The sequence below is a fragment of the Denticeps clupeoides genome, chromosome 7 (genome assembly GCF_900700375.1).
Source record: "Denticeps clupeoides chromosome 7, fDenClu1.1, whole genome shotgun sequence".
Lineage (NCBI taxonomy): Eukaryota > Metazoa > Chordata > Actinopteri > Clupeiformes > Denticipitidae > Denticeps > Denticeps clupeoides.
This window is the reverse complement of record NC_041713.1, coordinates 25,084,591-25,104,516: the sequence shown is the minus strand read 5'-3', so window position 1 is coordinate 25,104,516 and position 19,926 is coordinate 25,084,591. Positions and strand designations below refer to the sequence as shown.

Below are 19,926 nucleotides of genomic sequence, written 5' to 3'. Positions count from 1 at the left end.
ACATACCTACACCTACACTTATAAAAGAAACCTAAAGCCAAACAGACACAAAAAAAGCAGTGTGCTTGCTCTCTCAGAAAACGTGCTTCACTCCACAAGACTTCCCCTCTAGCCTCAAGACTGGCTCACAGCCACAACACCTCCACCCACTGGGAGGACCTGGAGAATTGGATGATCTTGTAGGGCTCATGGGCAAAGATCCACAAAAGAGCTACAGCTTCAAATATTTCACAACCTTGTGGCCCAACTGAAGCTCAGTGAACATGATCTGAGTCAGTCCAAGCAGCAGACCAGCACTCTTTGTGAATAAAACAAATGCCAAAAGGAGCTATTAAGCCAATGAGCACAACAATTGGCCAAAACACACAACCTGTTAGAGGAATTGAAGCAACAGGCAGTACATGCCGGAGCGAACCAGGATGTGGAAATGCTAACTCAAGCTCTTAGCGATCTACAAACCTTTTATGATAAATGTGAACAGACAACCAAAAAAAGCTACAGTCCCCCTCAAGAAGAGGAATTCCTGGACAGAGCCAGAGGTACATTGCTTATAAAAACCCAACGCATGCAAGTTATGGAAGATTAACTTGAAGAGGCCAGACCTCAAAGAACCAAAGAAAAAAAGACTCAAAGCAAGCTGAGAGATCTCCAAGAAAAGCAAGAGGCAAATTAAGCAGTGAAAGTGAAGTGATTGTCTTTGTGATACATTGTTACACAGCACACAATGCACAAAACGAAATGTGTCCTCTGTTTTTACCCATCAGCCTTGGTGATCAGTGGGCAGCCATGACAACCTTCTGACGCCACTTCCTTAACCGCTAGGCAATCACTGCCCCAACAAGAACTCTTGGCCAAGGAACAGGAAATAAGAAAACTGCTGGAATTGAAAAGAGATTTTTCCGACACCAGTCGGACCAGGAATGCTTCCACCCCAGTCAACTCCCAACTGAAGCACAGGCCAAAATGCCCTCAGAAGTGGACTTCCTGGGTCCCCATCAACATTACCTGCACTCTGCAACCAACCTGGATGCCATCTCATTTGTTGAGAATTGCCAGCAGACACCTTGACAAAGTCACTCGCAACATCCAGAACTTTACTCCTAGCCCCACAGGAGGGCACGACATTCATGCTTTCCTCCAAAACCTCCACTTTGACCTAAAGAGAATGCCTGGAGCTACCGCTCAAGACCTGATCTACCTCATCAGGATATCCTCCAGCCTGGAAGTCCGACGGTTCTTGGATCAGCAACCTGAATACGTAAAGGTGGATGACCACCTCCTAAAAGAATTCCCGATAGAAGAAATTTCTGATTTAGAGTCACTGCATCCCTTGTGTGTCAAGAACGACAGAAGAGCCCTCAAGCCTACTAACAGCGGCTCCGACAATAATGCAAAAAATTGAGCCCAACATGGAGAAGGACTTCAACTTCAAAACACTGTTCCTCCACTGTTGCCTTACAACACAGAGAACAACTTCCCAGATACTTCTCTTAATGACCGAAGGACAAAGTTAAGAAAGATACAGCCACCAGTCTCCACGAAGAGAAGCTGTTGAAACTACTGCCAATGTATCTGCAACAGAAAACTAATGAGGACAACAGTAGAAAAGGGGGGTCGGTATTACTCCCTCATGTAGGCTGCCAACGAAAAGCACAACCAGATGGCACTTCAACTGATCCTATACCTCCTCTGTCTCCTCACTGAGCCAAATGGCATAGAACCAGCACATACAAACCCTTTGATGTGTCCGAACTCTGCAGTTTCATTGAAGATTGCAAATACTACAGACAGTTCATTGAGAACTTTTTGGTCATAACTAAAACATTAACTTAACTCCTCAAGAAGGACACTCAATTGAAATGGACTGAGATGCATGATACAGCTGTGGGAGAACTTAAACGACTCCTCAGTACAGCACCACGTCTTGCATATACTTGACCTGACAAGGAATTCGACTTGAAAGCTGAATTCTCCAACCAATGCTTAAGTGCGGGTCTGTACCAGGAATAAGACCAAGATAAATGGGTCAAACAACTACTTATCTGCAGACTCGAACTACACGCAGCTCAGCTTCCTTTCACACATTGCCTCATGGAAAAACAGTGGCTTTAAAACATCTAACCACAAACCTGTCAAATACGCAGATGTCATCCAAGCCATTGATGCTCAGGTCACACACAATGACATCCACGTCTACAGGAAAAAGGTGAGAGGCCACTATAAAGATACAAGGCCCAGACAAGCACTACAATGACCAGACCGATGCACTGGCTAAATTAGCAGCTTTGCATGACATACCTTGGAAATTCCAGGTCCCAGGTCATTGCTGTGATAACCTGCAGACAGCGGTAACTGGCTGTGGAGCCCCTTACCCACGCCCATACAGTTGACCCCACAACTACTGGATTCGGATATTACTACCCTGCAAGATGCAGACCAATAAATTTCTAAACTCGTTGCCGACCTTGCTGACCCCGTTGGTGCTGCTATTTCTGAAGCCAATCTCCAAGCTCAGGCTCCCTTGAAATGCCTCTTTGCGGCACACTCATCACTCAAGCTCCTAGTTTATGTCTCCAAATATCACAAATAGTCACTGCTCGTTGTTCCTGTCAGCCAACAGGTGGGTAATGCTTACACATGCACATGATGCCCCATGCGCTGGACACTGTGGAGCCAAAGCCACATACAATGCCCTCAAGGAAACAGCATACTGGCTCAATGTGCACCAAAATGTTGTGGACTACACAAAAGGGTGCCTAACCTGCTGCCAGTTCCAACTAGTGAACCCAAGCCACATGCACTATTGCAGCACAGGGGAACAACATCCCATGGCCAAATCTACAAATCTGGGTCTGACCAGTAAACAAGTTTGCACGAGGAAACATATACTTTCTTACAGTCACCTGCACCTTCACCAAATGGGAAGAGTGTTTGCCTGCCCCAAATGACACAGCCCAAACCATGTGTCCTCCAGATTCGGTCTCCCCATGCCTGTTGACTCAAACTGGGGGACTGACTTCATGGCAAAAATGTTGCAAGAAGCCTGGAGACTATTAGGAATCAAGAGCCAATTAAACAATAGCTACCACCCCAAATCTTCAGGGAAGCAGGAGAGAACCAACCGAACAGTTACTAGCATACTAAAAAAAAAAAAAGTTGCAGCCAATCACAAGGACTGATTGTCATAAGGACTACTCCTCCCCGATCCACCGGGGTCTCACCTTTTGAGCTCATGACTGGACAACAGATGACTACTCCCATGACTATTCCTGTACCATACGGGAGACATGGGCCATAATTCACCAGCATTTTAACGTGTGATTTTATGCAAAAAAGGCAGCTGTTAAGCAAATGCCTGGTCTGTGCATGAGCTCAACACAACCACTCGTTATGTGTGTTTTTTTTGTACATGCTAAAACATTTATTTCTTGTAGCCCAAAAAGGAACAAACCTTGGGAAGGAGTGATACAAAGGTGGAGTGAGCCTGCAAATGGTGTCATTGCAGGGTTTGTGATGATTTATCCAATAAAAGAAAAAGTCCTACAGTTGTAGAGGTGTTGAAGTCCCAAGAGTAGTCCATTATGATGCTACTGAAGCTTTAGTTGTAACGGTGGTGGGACCCTCTGGTTTGTTTCATGGTAAGTCGTCGTTTAGCAGTTGCCAGGAACCAGGATTTATCTGCTGGCCTCTTCACTGGGGTCTGTGGGTAGTCTGTGCACTTGATTCTGTGTCTCAGAAAACAAACAGAAGCAGCAGCAGACGGTGTCTTTGTACGAGTGAATTGACACTGTGTCTGAGACTTTAACAGAAGGCAAGAGAAAACAGATGTATTTTCAGTTTAGATTTAAACACTGAGACTGTGCCTGAGTCCCGAATACTGACCGGCAAGCCGTTCCACAACTGCGGAGTTCTATATGAGTAGGATGTGCTCCCAGCTGTGACCTTCAGTACTTTGGGTACGAATAGTGACCCCGCACCTGTTGATCGCCATGGTGGGTCATAAATAACTAAGAGGTCACTCAGGTAAGATGGAGCGAGACCATTTAGAGCTTTATAGGTTAAAATAGGATCACTCCAGAGTCCAGGCGTCAAGCATAGCCAAGTGGGCCAGTGGTGGCCTTGCAGATAAGGAAACTCCCGAACCACCAAGGTGCCATTGAGGTTCTAATGAGCAAAGCACCATTCCCACACACTGCTCCCCGGACACTTTTCATGGCTTCCCATTGCTCATCAAGGGTGATGGTTAAACAGAGGACACAGGTTGTGTTCACCGTGTGCTGTGCTGCAGTGTTTTACAATGATACACTTAACTTCTTACCTCTGCATCCCTGCCACATCAACACCATCTGAGCAGCAGGCAACATAGTTTCAAAGAAAAGAGTGAGCGTTGGCACGTGAACAAGCTCATATTTTTGCATTGCAATGCAGTGTCTGAACAAAGGGAGTGAGAGAGTAAGTGTGTGTGTGTGTGTCACAAAACCTGTTACATTTTCTGATTTGTATTGTTCTTTTCTTTTTTTTTTTTTATGAAAGTTTGGAAATTAATGCTTTTCTTTAATTTATCAGATTCTACGATTAATCACATCAAAAAATAAATAATCTACAGATTAAAATAATCGTTAGTTGCAGCCCAAATTGTGATTCATCGATATTGATAATCGTAATAAAATCGAATTGTGAGACCAGTGAAAGTTCACACCTCTACCTTCTAACAATAATGTTTTCCACTATATTTTACAGAGAAGTATTTAACCGATATGCACTGATAGGAGATGGAATGTCACCCTTTTTTACGGTTATTTATCTATCTATTTATTAATTAATTATAAAGACCTGTTTACTATGCCACATCTTTAAGCAATGGGCATAGAAGGACTTAATTTAGTAGTGTTATTCATATAATCTTTTATACATTAGAGTTTAACATTATTAACATGATTAGCTTCACTTTAATGCTTCACTTTTTTGGTGCCATAGTGAAGCACACGTTGTAGCAGCAGATTCATAGACAGGCTTTGCGTGCTGCACAATCTGAGAAAAGACGTGAAGACATTTTCAAATGACTAGCACTTTGTGCTCCCCCTCACAAGCTCATTTACATAAATCTCTTCCTTCCAACGATGCATTCCCAAAGATGCGCATTGCACACAATAAAAACTTTCCTTGTCCTGCACCTAGTGCCAGGGAAAAATTAGAGCTCCTTGTTCATCATCTATTTCTTTCTGTTCTCTATGGTCCCCATCTTTTTCAGCTCATGGCTCTGTCCATAGTCCTCTTCTTCTTCCTGTCTTGATCCCATATGATCATCATTGGTCATCATCTTTCATGTTCTTTTTGTTTGTTTAATTTTGTTCTCCTCCTTTACTCAATGAATTGTTACAAGGTTATCAAAACATTTGGCAGTGTCGCTTTAACTATGTCTCGAGGCACTGGCAGCTTTATGTGGGAAATGTACTTTAAACAGGGCAGCTTATAAAACGTTTCCCCCAGGAAAATGCATTATTCTCAATTTAATTGTTGGTTTCACTGATGTTCATTGACTCACATTTTGAGGGTTGTAAAATATATATAAACACACACAAACACGTTTTCCAAAATCAAGACAATAACCATCAGTTACCAAATGTTTAAAACACGGTACATGCATGTTTTGCACACAAGCTCATCTTTATCATAGTCAACCTTTTTACTGCTTGTATGAAGAGTCTGGGTGCGGCTGCAAAGAGAGTAGGCAGGATTTACTGTATACAAAAATGATTGCCCTCCAACTGCCTCACCCTTCTTCTGTCTCATTAATGATGTCACAGATCTCCATGTTGAGAGTCCAGTCTTCAGACTGCAGTGACCCATCTGTGGCTTTTTCTGTAAATAGAACAGAGCACACGGTAGGTAAAATACAATGACACTTCCACCCTAAACATCACTCCAACTGCAGAACTCACAAATGTCACACTGCACTCATACATATCCACTCAAAACATTTATCTCAGACACTGCAGCACAGCAAACATACAGACAACCTAATGTGTCCTCTGCTTTTAACCAATCAGCAGTGCAGTGGGCAGCCATGACAGGCGGCCGGGGAGCAGTGTGTGGGGACGGTGCTTTGCTCATTGGCAACTCAGTGGCACCTTGGCAAATCTGTAGTTACAAGGTTAGTGTCTAGAATTTTTTTTATGTTTGGTATAAATTTCTACACTGACCCTGAAGAGGTGGAGATATTTAGAGAGGAAAGGAATGAAGGTCAGAAGGGCAAAATACATGTGTGTAAATGAGATGACTGAAAAAGTTTCATGTTGATAAATCTTTATATCCCTAGTTTGGACACATACAGAGGAGAGATACTAAGGTTGGAGCTGCCAGGCAAGAGGAAAATAACCTACAGAAAACATGATGTTGAACAAAGAAAAAGCACTTTGTCTTGCAGTTTTTGCTAGTCTAATTTGTTTAAAGTTCTATATGAAGGCAGGGTAAAAATAGTATGTTGTCCAAAGCAAAAAAATGAACTTTGATACCAATACCTGGTGTTTGGATATAAGCAGATCCTGAGAACCAATCCAATAGTAGTGTTTAATGGAAAGACTGTAATGTGAATTTACTGTGAGGAGATTACTCTGTTACCCTCTGTTAAGGGTATGGCTGGGTGATTATATAATCTTGATAGCGATAAAATCAAGACCAATCTGTGATCATCTTGGGTAATTTTGGGGCAGAAATAATTTTTTTGTGTGCATTTACATGACTGCATGGAGACACACAGACAGACATCCCGAGTCTCTCGTAAGTTCTTAGAGTGTCACGTATATTGATAGCGACTCTGTGATGTAGGGCTGCAACTATCAAATAGTTTTGGAATCTAGTATTCTGTTGGTTTTTTTCCATCGATTAATCGGATAAATCATTCTTTCGCGTTTTTAAATGTAGGGCTGCAACTATCAAATAGTTTTGGAATCTAGTATTCTGTTGGTTTTTTTCCATCGATTAATCGGATAAATCATTCTTTCGCGTTTTTAAATAACTATCAAAAAGAATTTTCCTCGAACATTTTTTGTAATTGAATCATTCGAGTTATTCGAATCGTTTCAACCCTACTATAAACAAAATAACATTTCTTCGGAACATGGTGCTACATGCAACATTTGAACTATTAGACAAAGTTACATACTGACAAAGTGCTTGTGCGGTACATACATACAAACTGGGTAACATAAAGTGCAAACAAGGAACAAAGGCAGTGTAAGAATAACATTAAATAAAAAAAAAAAACATTTAGGCAACAATGAGACACAGATGAAATGAATAATAAATGTGCAAAATGAAAGTGCATATATTGCTGTGTAAAATGGAACGATGCATTAATTGATGATATTACAGATAGATATTACAATATAACAGAGGTAGTGTGTGTGTGTGTGTGTGTGTGTGTGTGTGTGTGTCAGTCCAGAGGGGTGAGGCCCTCTGTGTTCAGGTGTCTGATGGCCTGTGGGATGAAGCTGTTGCAGAGTCTGGCAGTGAGGGCTCCTGTAGGAGGAGACGTTCTCCTCTAGATGAACACTGAGGAATTTTGTGTTCTTGACAATCTCCACACAACAACCATTGATGTTCAGTGGAGAGCAGTCCATCCGTTGTCTTCTGAATTCAACAATCTCCTTTTGTCCACATTCAGAAACAGATTGTTGACCTTAAACCAGTCTGTCAATCGTTGCACCTCCTCTGTACGCTGACTCATAGTTCTTACTGATGAGACCCACCGCGGTCATGTCATCGGCAAACGTGATGATGTGGTTGGAGCTGTGCATGCAGGGTGAACAGCATTGGACGGAGCACACAGCCCTGAGGAGCTCCAGTGCTCAGTGTGGTGCTCCTGGAGATGCTGTCCCCGATCCGGACAGACTGAGGTCTCTCAGTCAGGAAGTCCAAGATCCAGTACCAGAGGGAGGTGTTGCCTCATGTCCACCATGGTTAGACACAACACCTGATCACTGGAAGAAGGGTTGGATTTCCTCGCGGTCACGTCGTTCTGTTTGTTGAATCATGCATAAAAGTCATTCAGCACATCTGGTAGGGGTCACTGTCACAGGCAGAGGTTTTAGTCCTGTAGTTTGTGACGGCCGGGATGCCCCGCCACATCCTGTGAATTTTCTGCCCATGTGCCCGCTTTGCGGCTCTAAAGGCTTCAGACAGTTTGGTCCTCACTGATCACTAACTTTACAGAAATTTTAATTCAACTGATTTTGACTGTGTACAGATTGAGAACTGTACACTCTATGGATGCCTTAATTTGTTGCATTTTAGATGCAACAAATAAGCACGCAACAAAGTAAGCATGTAAGCATGTTTTTCTAAATTCCTGGTAAGATGATAATGTAGTGTTGTAGATCTCTGGAAAATCAGAGAAAGATCAGCGGGTGCTGCACCATGCAGCGTGAAACTCCTATCTGGAGCGGCACTGTACTCAAATCAGGCTGCCACGGTCACTACCAGCACTACTTTTTAACAAGAATTTTTATACCACCACCAGAAAAATCACCAAGTAACCTTATTGTGATATGATCGATTAGTGAAACAGTAAAAACTAAATTCCTCTTTTGTTTGATATTAGGGTAGTCTTGTTTCAAAATGTTGGCAGAAATCTGATTCCATATTATCCTGGCAATTGTGGTGTTAGTGGTGCGCAGACTAAACACAGACCCATTTTCTGCTCATTGTAGCAAATCAAACCATCCACTCTTGATTTTGAAAACATCATGTGATTGCATCACAATGACCATACATTTTTTTCTCATCGATATTGAGGCATTGATAACCATAATCGAAATCGTGAGACCAGTCACACCTCTAGAATACACAATATTAAGGTGAAAGCAACCATTACCTGCCTGGATAAAGTTATAAATAAATGATCAATAATATTTATATAATATATAAAAGTTCAATAATATTCAACTGTGATTGTGGTATCTGCAGAGGCTTGTGGAGCTGATGATTCACAGCATATGGTTGAGCATGGTGGGGTGGTTTCTGGAAGGTCTCATCTGATCACCACAAGCCTGTATGAGACTCTAGAAGGAGCTTCCCTCAGATTTAAAGAACTGAGCACAGTCGTGACACAGCTGGAGGACACCTTGAAGTGAAGACTTTGTCAGCAATTTCCCTAATGACAACCACTGACACCTGCCCACTTCTTTGTGAGGAGAAGATTCAACTCTCTACCACCAAAGCAGCTTCCAGCTGGCAGTGGAAACTAATTACCGCAATCATTACATTTCTCATTTACATTAATAGCACCAATAGAATCAAAAAAGTAAATGTTGATCGAGATTTAAAATCACTGAACTGAGTGCCTCAGTAACTTGAAATTAGAGAATAATTCAGTGCATCACATAACACACAGGAAGTAAACAAGGCATTTGATTAGATTTAGGTAGATTTTGTTCTTTGAACTCAGAAAACAAACTGCTCCCCAATAAGGCATTAATATCATGAACCACTAAACCATACAACATGTATAATTCATCTTTCTAGCCTATATTAAACAGTCCTTCACACTTTATGTCTGAGATGAGAGCTTGTTAGGCATAGGCATAAGCATAAGATGACAAGGACCAAAAACCTACACAAACATGATGGTTTTTAAATCGCTGCATCCAATAAATTGTGAAAATGAGAAAAATTTCAGTCGCTCTTCCTATTTAAGACACTCGCTGCGCTTTTGATGGTATGTGACATCTCAAAATAAAGGTTTCAAATGGAAAGACAGAATGATTTAATATAGATTAATATAGTGCCTTTCAGCTACTTGTGTAAATCAAATGTACATCAAGCAATTTCAAAAAGCCGTAGAAAATAGGGTTAGTTTTATTTTGAAACGTCGTATTCAGTCAAAAGCGCTGTACTATTTAGCATTTTCACAATATATCGGCTGCAGCAATTGAAAAACCAACGTGGGTGTGTAAGTTCACAGGCATACATCACTTTCTGAAAGTGCAGAATTCTAGGTTTTTGTTTAATGAGTAAGAGAAAATCCAGCGAAGTTCTATGAATATCTGTCGAAAACTGTTAATTTTACAGAGTCAATTTCAGGAGAAAATTCCCTTGTATCTTGAAGCTCCCAATCCTTATTAAAAGTCATTTCCAACTGGCACACACTGGCCTGACTATCCCTTGTCATGTCAGCTAGTTTGAAACACATCTTGCACTTTTGACTCATCACTAGAAAACTGAAAACCAAACACACCAAACGAACGTGGCGACTGGAGACGGTGAGCTTTCAGACCGTCTCCTATAAGCTACGTTAAAGACGCGTTAGCATCTGTTAGCACCAAATAGCGAAACAGGACATGCGCACCAGGTCATGGCAAAGTGAAACGCCACTAACATGACATGCCGAAGTGCTCAACATTTCCTCAGCCGTCGGGTGTTCTACATGTACCCACCTATGCACTGTCCCACAGGAGTGCTGAACGGGTTCCCAAGTAAGAAGTCCATCTTGATATCAACAAAGCGCAAGCAGGGTCGGCGCCAGCCGGAGTTACGTCGACGGAAATGACGCCATGACGTTGTCCACAGCCTGCAAAGGAAGTCTGATTACTGGATTTTTACATATTAAAAATATGCGCATTAAAAGTATAAACTAATGTTATGCGTGCAGTCGTTTGGGGTCAATTAACCCTAACCCTAGATGTGATCAAATATACCAGATTAATACTAGTAATGCACAATCTTTTTCAATCATTTGTCAAATCAGCCACTTCATAAAACCTCTGTTTATGCTTGTGGAAACCTTTTTGAAATCTAAAAAAATATATATCGAAATACAGCCAACACTCTCTTTTTGTCGGTCCGGATATAGGTTACATGTCCGGTTGCTAAGAAACAGTACACTCGTCTTCCTGTAGAAAAATATTGGGGACGTAGGCTGTACAAGGTGCAGACTAAACATTGTTTTTTCGTGTATTTTCTGTTCTGACACTGGAGTTGCACCGCTCATTAAATCCTCTTGTATTCCATCCTCCCTGCAGTTATTCAGCGGTGGCTTTCATAACGTTTGCGTCTCCTCTCACCAGGATGAGCAACAGCAGCCTGGTGCCCCAGGTTCTGGACGACAAACTGCTGAAGAGAGCCGCAGAGGAGCAGCTCACTGAGACTGGACGGCGACTCTGCAGAAAGGAGGGCATGGAGCTCCAACAAGTGCTAAAGCTGCAGCTGCACTTCTTAAGTAAGAGGTTCTCAAACTGTGTTAAGAGAGCAGCCACGTTTCATTTCACACAATATTTTATATATTGACAGGCCACAGTCTATATTATGTATATTTCCAACTAGTAAATTGATTTCTTGATGATTTGATTATGAATACATTTTATACATAATATCATCAGTTATTGTGTTCATTATTCTTCACTACTGTTTGCTGTAGTCTAAAAGTCAGCAATTCTGTGCTGTTAAATGTAGTCATTGAATTGTCTGAGAAAATCTTTTAAACCAATTTAAACGAATTGAGTTTAATTTCACCTCTTTTCAGTTTAAAATACTAGTATATTTCAATTTAACTGCGACCCACTCTGTCCTAAATAATAAGGCTATATGGATGATACACAGTTACCAAAGAAGTAGTCCAATTACAGTTGTCAACTGTCCCGAATTGTCTGGGACATCCCGAAATATAGGTGACTTTGATTTGTCCCTTCCGGGGCAGTTCCACTCCTGTATTCCTATGTGTGTGTGTATGTGTGTGTGTATATGGGTGCTTTGCAACATGAGGTGCTTTGCAACATGAATAATGTTATTTGTTGAATGCAATGTAATTTTTAGCATCTTCTATGTAAAATCTTACTTGTTATTCCTTGATCCTTTGTTATTAAGGCGAAAAAAGACCCCCTATCTTTGCTTGTTCTGTCAGAGAAGCATGATTGAATGAGCTTGGAACCACCATACAAATATGGTGCATGCTAAAAGGTTGAATGCTTGTAGTGTATTTATCTATGGTTGACCAATAAGCATGGCAAAACGTTGCTATGAGTTAGAGACCATTTCAGGGGTGACAAAGTTGCCAGTGGTGGCCTAGCGGATAGTAGACAGATAGTTCCTAAACCAGTTTAAAACTGAACCAGGTTAACCAATGCAAGTGTATGTCAATGTTTATCTAACAATGCACTGTAAATTGGCAAAAATCTATATAATTGTATGAGAATTAAAACCGGTTGAGATTAAAATGTAATACAATTTTCTTACAAAGCCATATTTAGTGGCCTAATGGGTAAAATATTTACCTAGTAACCAGAAGACCTATAACATCACAGGTTCAAACCCCACTTACTACCACTGGGTCCCTGAGGAAGACACCAAGGGGACTGTCCCTGTAACTGCTGATTGAAAGTTGCTCTAAATAGGGGTGTCTGATAAATGGCATTCACATACTTATAGTTTATGTTGACATACTTAAAATCAAATAACTGGCCACACCATCAAACCAGTGTTAGGCTCTCACACATATTAGTCCTTCCACCACCCCAAGACATGCACACTTGATGGATTGGTGATTCTTAAGTGTGTGTTTCTGTGTGTGTGTGTGTGTGTGTGTGTGTGTGTGTGTAACCACCCCTTGCCCAATATATCCTGGGAATGACAACCCTGAAGTGGATTAAATGGTTATGAAAGGTTTGAGTGAGTTTGTTCTGTTTACTGTGACATTGTTATTCTAACTAATTTCACCTCTTTCTGCAGATATTTTAAAGATAGAGAATCTATGGCAGTTCACGTCGTTGACCAAGCTTAGTCTAAGCGGTAATGTAATTGAGAAGATTGAAGGCCTAGACAGCTTGGTTGGTTTAAAATGGTTAGGTGAGTTTACATATGATATCATGGCACACAAACTCTTGTTTATAATCCAAATAATAATCCAATTGTTATGTAGTTCTTTATAATATATATTTCTGAATTAAAGGAGAGTTCATTCTTATTTAATTCCTAAAACTACTTAATTATATTAACTTTATGGTGACTAACAGGCTAGTACTGGTCTGAACTAATATCAGCAAGAATTAACTTTTCAACCCCCCAGCTAGGGGGATGGGGATAGGGGGATGAAGTATGCAGACGCCATTGACTGGGGGTAAACCAGAAAATGTCAATGTCAATTGTGGCAAATTGAATCAGAATATGGGGTGTCAAGGGGTGTAAATCAATAAAACAAGTCTCACCTTAGAAAAACATTGGTCATGTGAAAAAAGTAGGACACTTCATTAAGTATTTTTTGAGAGACATCACCTTATCAACATTAAATCTTCTTTAAAAAATACTTTAGATAAAGTTGATGTTTTACATAAGAACAATAATTAATAGCATTTTTGCTTATTTTTTACATAGTTAGAAGAACCTCCTGTAACCATTTATCTCTGATAGATAGACATCAACTGGTAGAAAGTGTTTCCCCCCTCTTCAATGCAAATTTCCTTATGCTACGCAATGATTGAGGAGTGTCTTGCCGAACTCTTTACTTCTTTTTTCACTCTCCATTCGATGCTACATGTACAGGACATGCAGAGAATTGAAATTACGTTACTCTCTGACCCATACAAGTAACATTAAATACAAAAACAGTAACAGTAACATTGAATACAAAGTATAAATACAATAAAAAAAAAAAACACAATATACAATTTTAAAAACACCATATACAAATAAGGGCACATGGTGGAGAGTGCAAAACCATGTAGTGCAACAGAGGTAAGTTTAAAGTGACGAAGTGACAAGTGAGGTAGTTGGCAGACCAGAGCTGCACAGAGTAACTGGTGTATGGTCAGTTAACCATTACAGTTGGATTTGACATAATTTGCATATCTCTATTTTACAGACCTGTCCTTTAATAACATCAAAGCAATTGAAGGAGTTGACACATTAGTAAATTTACAAGACCTGAGCCTCCACAATAACCATATCTCGGTCATAGAGAACCTGGACACTCTCCAAAACATGCAGTTCCTTTCCATGGGAAACAACTTTCTGTCTCAATTCAGTAATGTGAGTTTAATATATTTAGCTAAATTTTACTATGTTTGTATGCCTGTGTTTTGGAAGAATATGTAATCAATTTTCAATTACTGCTTGTAACTCCCTCTGTTAGGTTATGTATCTGAGAAGATGTAATTCCCTGTATGGTCTCAATCTTGCTGGAAATCCCCTTTGCAATGAAGAAAACTACAAGATCTTTGTTGTTGCCCACCTCCCAAACCTGGTCTATCTTGACCATAAATTAGTGGATGAACAAACTGTAAGTGACCTTTTAGTTCATGAAAACACTTTTTATGGCAAAGGGATTCTGTTATAATGATGAAAATGGATTGTAACACTCCATATGTGACAACAAAATTATGACTACTAACAATAAACCCATTTAGTCTTTTCTTTCAGGATAGCTGTATTTCACTCCAAGGTACAGCCTTGGGGTCTAAAAATAATAGTTAAACATGTCCTTACATTGCCACATGGGAAGTAAATTTGACCACCCACCTAAATCTATTAATACTTCCCACTAAGAGAGTCAGAAAAACAATGAGACAACGGAAAGCTGAGGACACGTGTCCTTGAATTAGAAGATTTAAACTTCTGATGGATCATCAGGACTTAGTGACTGAGTGCTGATGGTGAGAATATTCACCCTTTTATGCTCAATAACCACCTACTTCCATGTCTTCATGATGGCCGGTGCACATAATAAGTGATAAGAGATGCATCCAGCATGAACCACGCCAGGTTTCAAGAATGCTCCTCAGGGCCAGCCCTCCATCATCAATGGTGAAGGGGGCTGCATAGGTCATGTGAAAAGGGTTTGCAGCCTGAAGTGACTGGTCTGATGCAGTGTAAAATACAGTATTGGGTGATGAAGTGTGCAGTCAACTTGTTAGATGCACAGCCATGTGTTACTGATGTGCAACTATCATCATGGAAGATGACAGTGGCAATGTTGTTAGCTGGACTGATGGTGGTCCATGTTTTTTTATATAGGTGAACCAACTGCTAGGCTGATGGTACTTGATGCAAAAACATGGGGAGTTGATGTCACAGAAATTACCTGAGCTGTAACCAATGCATTTGTAACCAAATCAGATGACCGAAGGCCTTCCAGAAACAAGCAGTGAATACTTGCTGTGTATAATGGCATATTTTTGATATAGAATTAAACAATGCACTTATTTTTTGTGCAATGTGTTATAGCACAAAAAAGCTCCTCATCTTCCCAAAAGAAAACCACAGGAAAACCCTTAGACACACAAATGTGTAAACATTCGTTCAATTATCTGCAGGGTAGCATTTGAGTTTAGCTACTGAGGCATGTTACTCTCATTGGCAGAAGAACATATTTTAGGATAAGTAAATTCCTTGCAACCAACAAGTAGTAGTCTGTACTTTTGCTTCCTGATGTTGAAATGTCCACCTCTGGTCTTTACCAAGCGAAAGATGTCATCTTTACGGTACCAGTACGATATTGAGAAGCTGGGCCTCAGTGAAACAGATGCTTTGGAGCAGAAAAAAAAGGATGATGAGGAGCTTCAGATTCACTGGGTAAAAGCACACGTCATACTAAACCAAGTCATGATGAGTTTGTTATTAGATATTACTTTTCAATATCAGTATATATATTTCAAAAAATGTTTCTGAAGAGAATGAAAAGTCACCTGATTGAGTTTCTTTCTCTATACAGGATGCCTTTGTGGAGCATCTGAATGGTCCACAGTTGTTTGATAGCATGTGTGCAGATGATCCTGATGCACACAAACTTACTCACCTCTCAGCAGTGGCTGCATTATTAGACTCATATCCTTTATGATTTATGTGTGTATAAACTTTAATATGTGTAGATGATCCAATGATGGTGACAAGACATTAGATCCTGAATCACACTGTAGAGTCAAAAACAAGGATAGCCTTTTTAAAATGATACTTTCCCTGGTCATCAGCCCTACAAATATTTATAAGTGAATTGTGTAAGTGGTAAGTGGGAAATTTAAAAGATTACAAAAGTAATACTGACCTCTCCTTTGACCTCAAACAGTATGGATTCCAAATACCCATTTTGTTAACTCTTTACCTTACATGTTCCTGCACATCTCCAGTTGATCACTAGTGTAGGTTTGGTCTACTTTAAAAGGTTTGCTTTAACTGTTCATGTAGATACATACAAAAGCCAGCAGGCAACACTATGCATTCAGATATTCAAGAATGGTTTGGCTCAACACCAAAGACGAGAATCTGAGGTCAATTTGTTCATCAGCAGTCTGCAGGTGGCCCTGGCAAAAAACCAGGAGAAGGCATCTTGGGGTGTCACAAACTTCAGAAAAAAGCAACTCCCTCAGGTTCAAGGTTTCCCTGTTCCTTGTTTACAGACATATACCTTTCACATAATCACAGGGCTCTTGTGGGGCAGTGGTGGCCTAGAGGTTTAGGAAGCGGCCCCCGTAACCAGCTGGTCCAAATCCCGGTCTGCCAAGGTGCGACTGAGCAAAGCACCACCCCCACACACTACTCCCCGGGCGCCTGTCATGGTTGCCCACTGCTCACCAAGAGTGACGGCTTAAAAGCAAAGGACACATTACGTTGTGTGCACCGTGTGCTGAGCTGCAGTTTTTTTATGATGACAATCACTTTCACTTTCTTCATTGTAATGACTTCCTGTAACTGTGTTCACTGTGAATGCCATAGATCATGGCAGAGATCCGCCACAGATCCAAGATGCTGGAGGCTTTTAAAGAAGATATCAACCATTTACAACACACTCTTATGACCCTGGAGTTGGAGCTGGTGGTCCAGCTGGAGGTGGGTCAAGGGAAAGAACAGGTGTAAGGGTGGTTGAGGAAGGTGTCTCCATGTTGGGTTCATGGTTGTAAAGTTTTCATTGTTCAGTAATGGTAGTTCTTTGAATTAACTACAGTCTTAATTTTGTTATTTTAGGACATCATGACCATTTTTGAGAAGAGCATCTCAGACCTCGTTACTACATTTATAAATGATGTGAAAGATGTATATCCTTTACTGTTTGCTAATGTTATTCCATTTTAGATTAATTGATGTTCTAATTTAGACATAGGCAAGGCAAAAGGGGTGTTTTTATCTTACGTTAACCTGTGAAACGTTGAAACTGACTGTTTTTGAGGTTCATGGAAATTTGGAGAGAATTGATTGCTTTGAATGCCACATGTAGATAAAATTGTTGCTGGTGAGGTGTTTGTAAAATTCCTGCAATCCTCTGTCTGACCTATTGGCTAACTGTGTTCAGTGCCATGTTTTCCTTGACAAAGACACATTCAGCCAGTGTAGAGACCTTGAGAATCAACACTACAATAAGATACTGGAGATCTCTATGGCAACCCTGAAGAAGATTGCCAGGAATGAGCTCAAAGAAGACTTGCCTATTGATGTCAGAATGGTGTGTGTATGGTTTATATGTTTTTGTTGTTTGTTTTTTTTTATCTGAATTTTTTATTTGGGCTTTTGTCCCCATTTGTGGCTCTCATGCAGCTCTTTGTGGACAAGGAGACATTAACAAACATCCTAAAGAGTAGTCATGACATACACATCCTGAAGATTAACAACCGGGAGGATGAACTGGTGACACGCGTCAATACCTGGAAGAGTTTGCTTATGATGTCGGTAGGAGAAACTAACAGGCTACACAGTAAAATCTGGAACCTTTTTCTTTTAAATTTAAACACTTAATTGTTCTCCAGATACATGACAAGGAAGTCACCCGGAACCGCACACGTATCCTGGAGATTAAGAACTTCAGAGCGCATATATGGAGTCAGATGGAAAAGGCATACTTCTCTAAGCTGCAGTGAAGTAGGATGGGCCTCTCAGTAAACATTTGCAAATATTTTATCCATGCTAAATCAATTAAAGCAAACTCAGTCAGCATTTTTTTGTTCTTAATGACATTAGATATTTGGGATCATTGTCCTGCTGCAGAAGTTTCTACTTGTGTTGCTCAACATTGAGGACATCATTAATCCTGACCTAATCTCCAACTCAATTTGCAGAAATGCAGTACCACTCTCCAGGCCTTCAGTGAACAAACTGCCCTCTGATATAGCCAAATATTTTAACCAATCAGTCCAGAGCACCTCCTACTATTCTTTTCTTACTCCAGCCTGGTTCCTATGTTTTTGTGTATAGTTGAGTCACATGGCCTTGTTTCCATGTCGGAGGTATGGCTTTTTGGCTGCAACTGTTCAATACCAAACTTCTCCAGACAGTAGATGAATGTTCCTTGGTCCCACTGGTTTCTGTCAGGTTTGAGCTGATGGCACTGCTGGACATCCTTTGAAATAAGAATAATGTTTTTTTTCATCTGCTGCACTAAGTTTCCTTGGCTGGCCACTGTTTCAATTATCTTCAACAGTACCTGTTACTTCAAAAGATTTTGAACAGCACATCGTTGTCTAAGAAATAATCTTGCCTATAATGACAAAACTGTTGCACTGTTTGGCTTCTCCACACAAAGTATTAAGCATTTTACATAGTCTACATATGTAATGATATGTTCAAGCTATCCAGCCCCTGACATACAAGCTGTCAGTCCATTTCCAAGTCATTTTTGAACGAGAAAAAAAAATAAAAACAAATAATAGAAAGAGAAAAAAAAACATAAAACGAAGACATCCCAGATCTGAATGAACTAAATATTCTTAATAAATACTCTGTTCTTTACATAGTTGAATGTGCTGACAACAAAGTCCATAGCATCAATGCCTTCAATGACATCAATGACACACTCCAGCTATGTGAGATCTAGCATCGTCTTGCATTAGGAGAAACCAGGGCCAACCACACCAGCATATGATCTGACAAGGGGTCAGAGGATCTCATCTTGGTACCTAATGGCAGTTAGGCTACCTCTGGCAAAGGCTGTGCAGACCCCAATGAAATGCCATTACTGACTCCTCCTCCTACAGCCTCCTCCACATCTCCTGATGTTTCGGCCTGTCTCCTGGTAGCGCCTCCATGCTCTGGACACTACGATCAACAGACACAACAAACCTGAGGCCCTTGAGTGAGTTGTAGACTCTCTCATGCTACCACTATTATCATGCACAGTATGATGCTAAAAAGGGCAATTGGAGTGAAGGTGTGATTGTACCCAACTGTCCATTAAGCATTCAGTCTTTTTTTCTGTCTGTGCAAAAAATATAAAGATGGTCTGAAGCCACAGTCCCTGAGCAAGATACTTAACCCTGAGTGTCTCCAGTAGTGACTGTCCTTGTCACTACTGATTACAATTAAAATCTTTGAGAAGTAGCATTCCTGTAAACACTGCAGCACAGCACATGGTGCACACAACTAAATGTGTCATCTGCTTTTAACCCAGTGGGCAGCCATGAAAGGCGCCCGGGGAGCAGTGTGTGGAGACAGTACCTTGCTCAGTGGCACCTTTGTGGCTCGGGATTTGCGGCCCGCATCCTTACCCACTAGGCTCTGCCTCTTCAGAACAGCAGCAACCCATACTCTCCAGCCCCCCATGACTAATATAATTAAATCAATAATTTATTACTGGTTATAATATTTGTGTGACATCTTGGCACCTCTGGGTCACAATATGGTGCCAGATCTTCCCCTGTGGTTCTATGCTGATAGAATTTTTTTTATTTTTAGCTTTGTAATAGTATAAAAAATTAGCATAGATAGTTCATAATATCTAGGTACAAGGTATGGGGTAGCAATTTGAGGTGTCCTCTCAACTGTGGATAGGTGCATTGTAAAGGATATTTTAACCAAATGATGGTCCTCTAACTAACTTTACTCCTTTTCCATAATAATGTTGACGGAGCTGTTTGTTATGATTTTAATCTTATCTTTTTTGTATTAAAGAAGTTCATTGTCACTACTATGATGACAGAGTGATAGTGTCTGTCTTATTCCTGGTTAGTTTGCTTA

At 40.6% G+C, this 19,926-nt stretch overlaps 2 protein-coding genes across 12 annotated transcripts in view; one reads left to right on the top strand and one right to left on the bottom strand.

Annotated features, from left to right (window-relative positions):
* tom1l2a (target of myb1 like 2 membrane trafficking protein a) overlaps positions 1-10,553 on the bottom strand; it is a 55,133-nt gene extending 44,580 nt beyond the window's left edge. For 7 of the 9 annotated variants that reach the window (XM_028986164.1, XM_028986167.1, XM_028986165.1 and 4 more), the window contains exons 1-2: positions 10,437-10,553; positions 5,778-5,862 (exon numbers count right to left, since the gene is read on the bottom strand). In XM_028986164.1, the coding sequence (XP_028841997.1) occupies positions 5,778-5,862; positions 10,437-10,488 (137 nt within the window). In that variant the 5' untranslated portion in view covers positions 10,489-10,553. Of the gene's footprint in view, positions 1-3,451; positions 3,500-3,544; positions 3,598-5,777; positions 5,863-10,436 lie in introns of those variants that run through there. The other 2 variants (XM_028986172.1, XM_028986171.1) reach the window with 2 other exon arrangements.
* Positions 10,554-10,679: 126 nt separating this feature from the next.
* Positions 10,680-19,882, top strand: drc3 (dynein regulatory complex subunit 3). 3 transcript variants are annotated; one of them, XM_028987630.1, is made up of 14 exons: positions 10,680-10,927; positions 11,022-11,218; positions 12,724-12,840; positions 13,853-14,019; positions 14,123-14,269; positions 15,451-15,561; positions 15,701-15,813; positions 16,175-16,352; positions 16,699-16,812; positions 16,948-17,018; positions 17,299-17,422; positions 17,515-17,646; positions 17,724-17,835; positions 17,935-19,882. In XM_028987630.1, exons 2-13 carry the CDS (start codon positions 11,068-11,070, stop codon positions 17,832-17,834), a joined length of 1,536 nt encoding a protein of 511 aa, XP_028843463.1. In that variant the 5' UTR covers positions 10,680-10,927; positions 11,022-11,067; the 3' UTR covers position 17,835; positions 17,935-19,882. The 3 variants fall into 3 exon arrangements, with proteins under 3 accessions (XP_028843463.1, XP_028843460.1, XP_028843462.1); XM_028987627.1 differs by having other exon boundaries at positions 17,724-19,882; XM_028987629.1 differs by having other exon boundaries at positions 10,878-10,927; positions 11,067-11,218; positions 17,724-19,882.
* Positions 19,883-19,926: the final 44 nt, after the last annotated feature.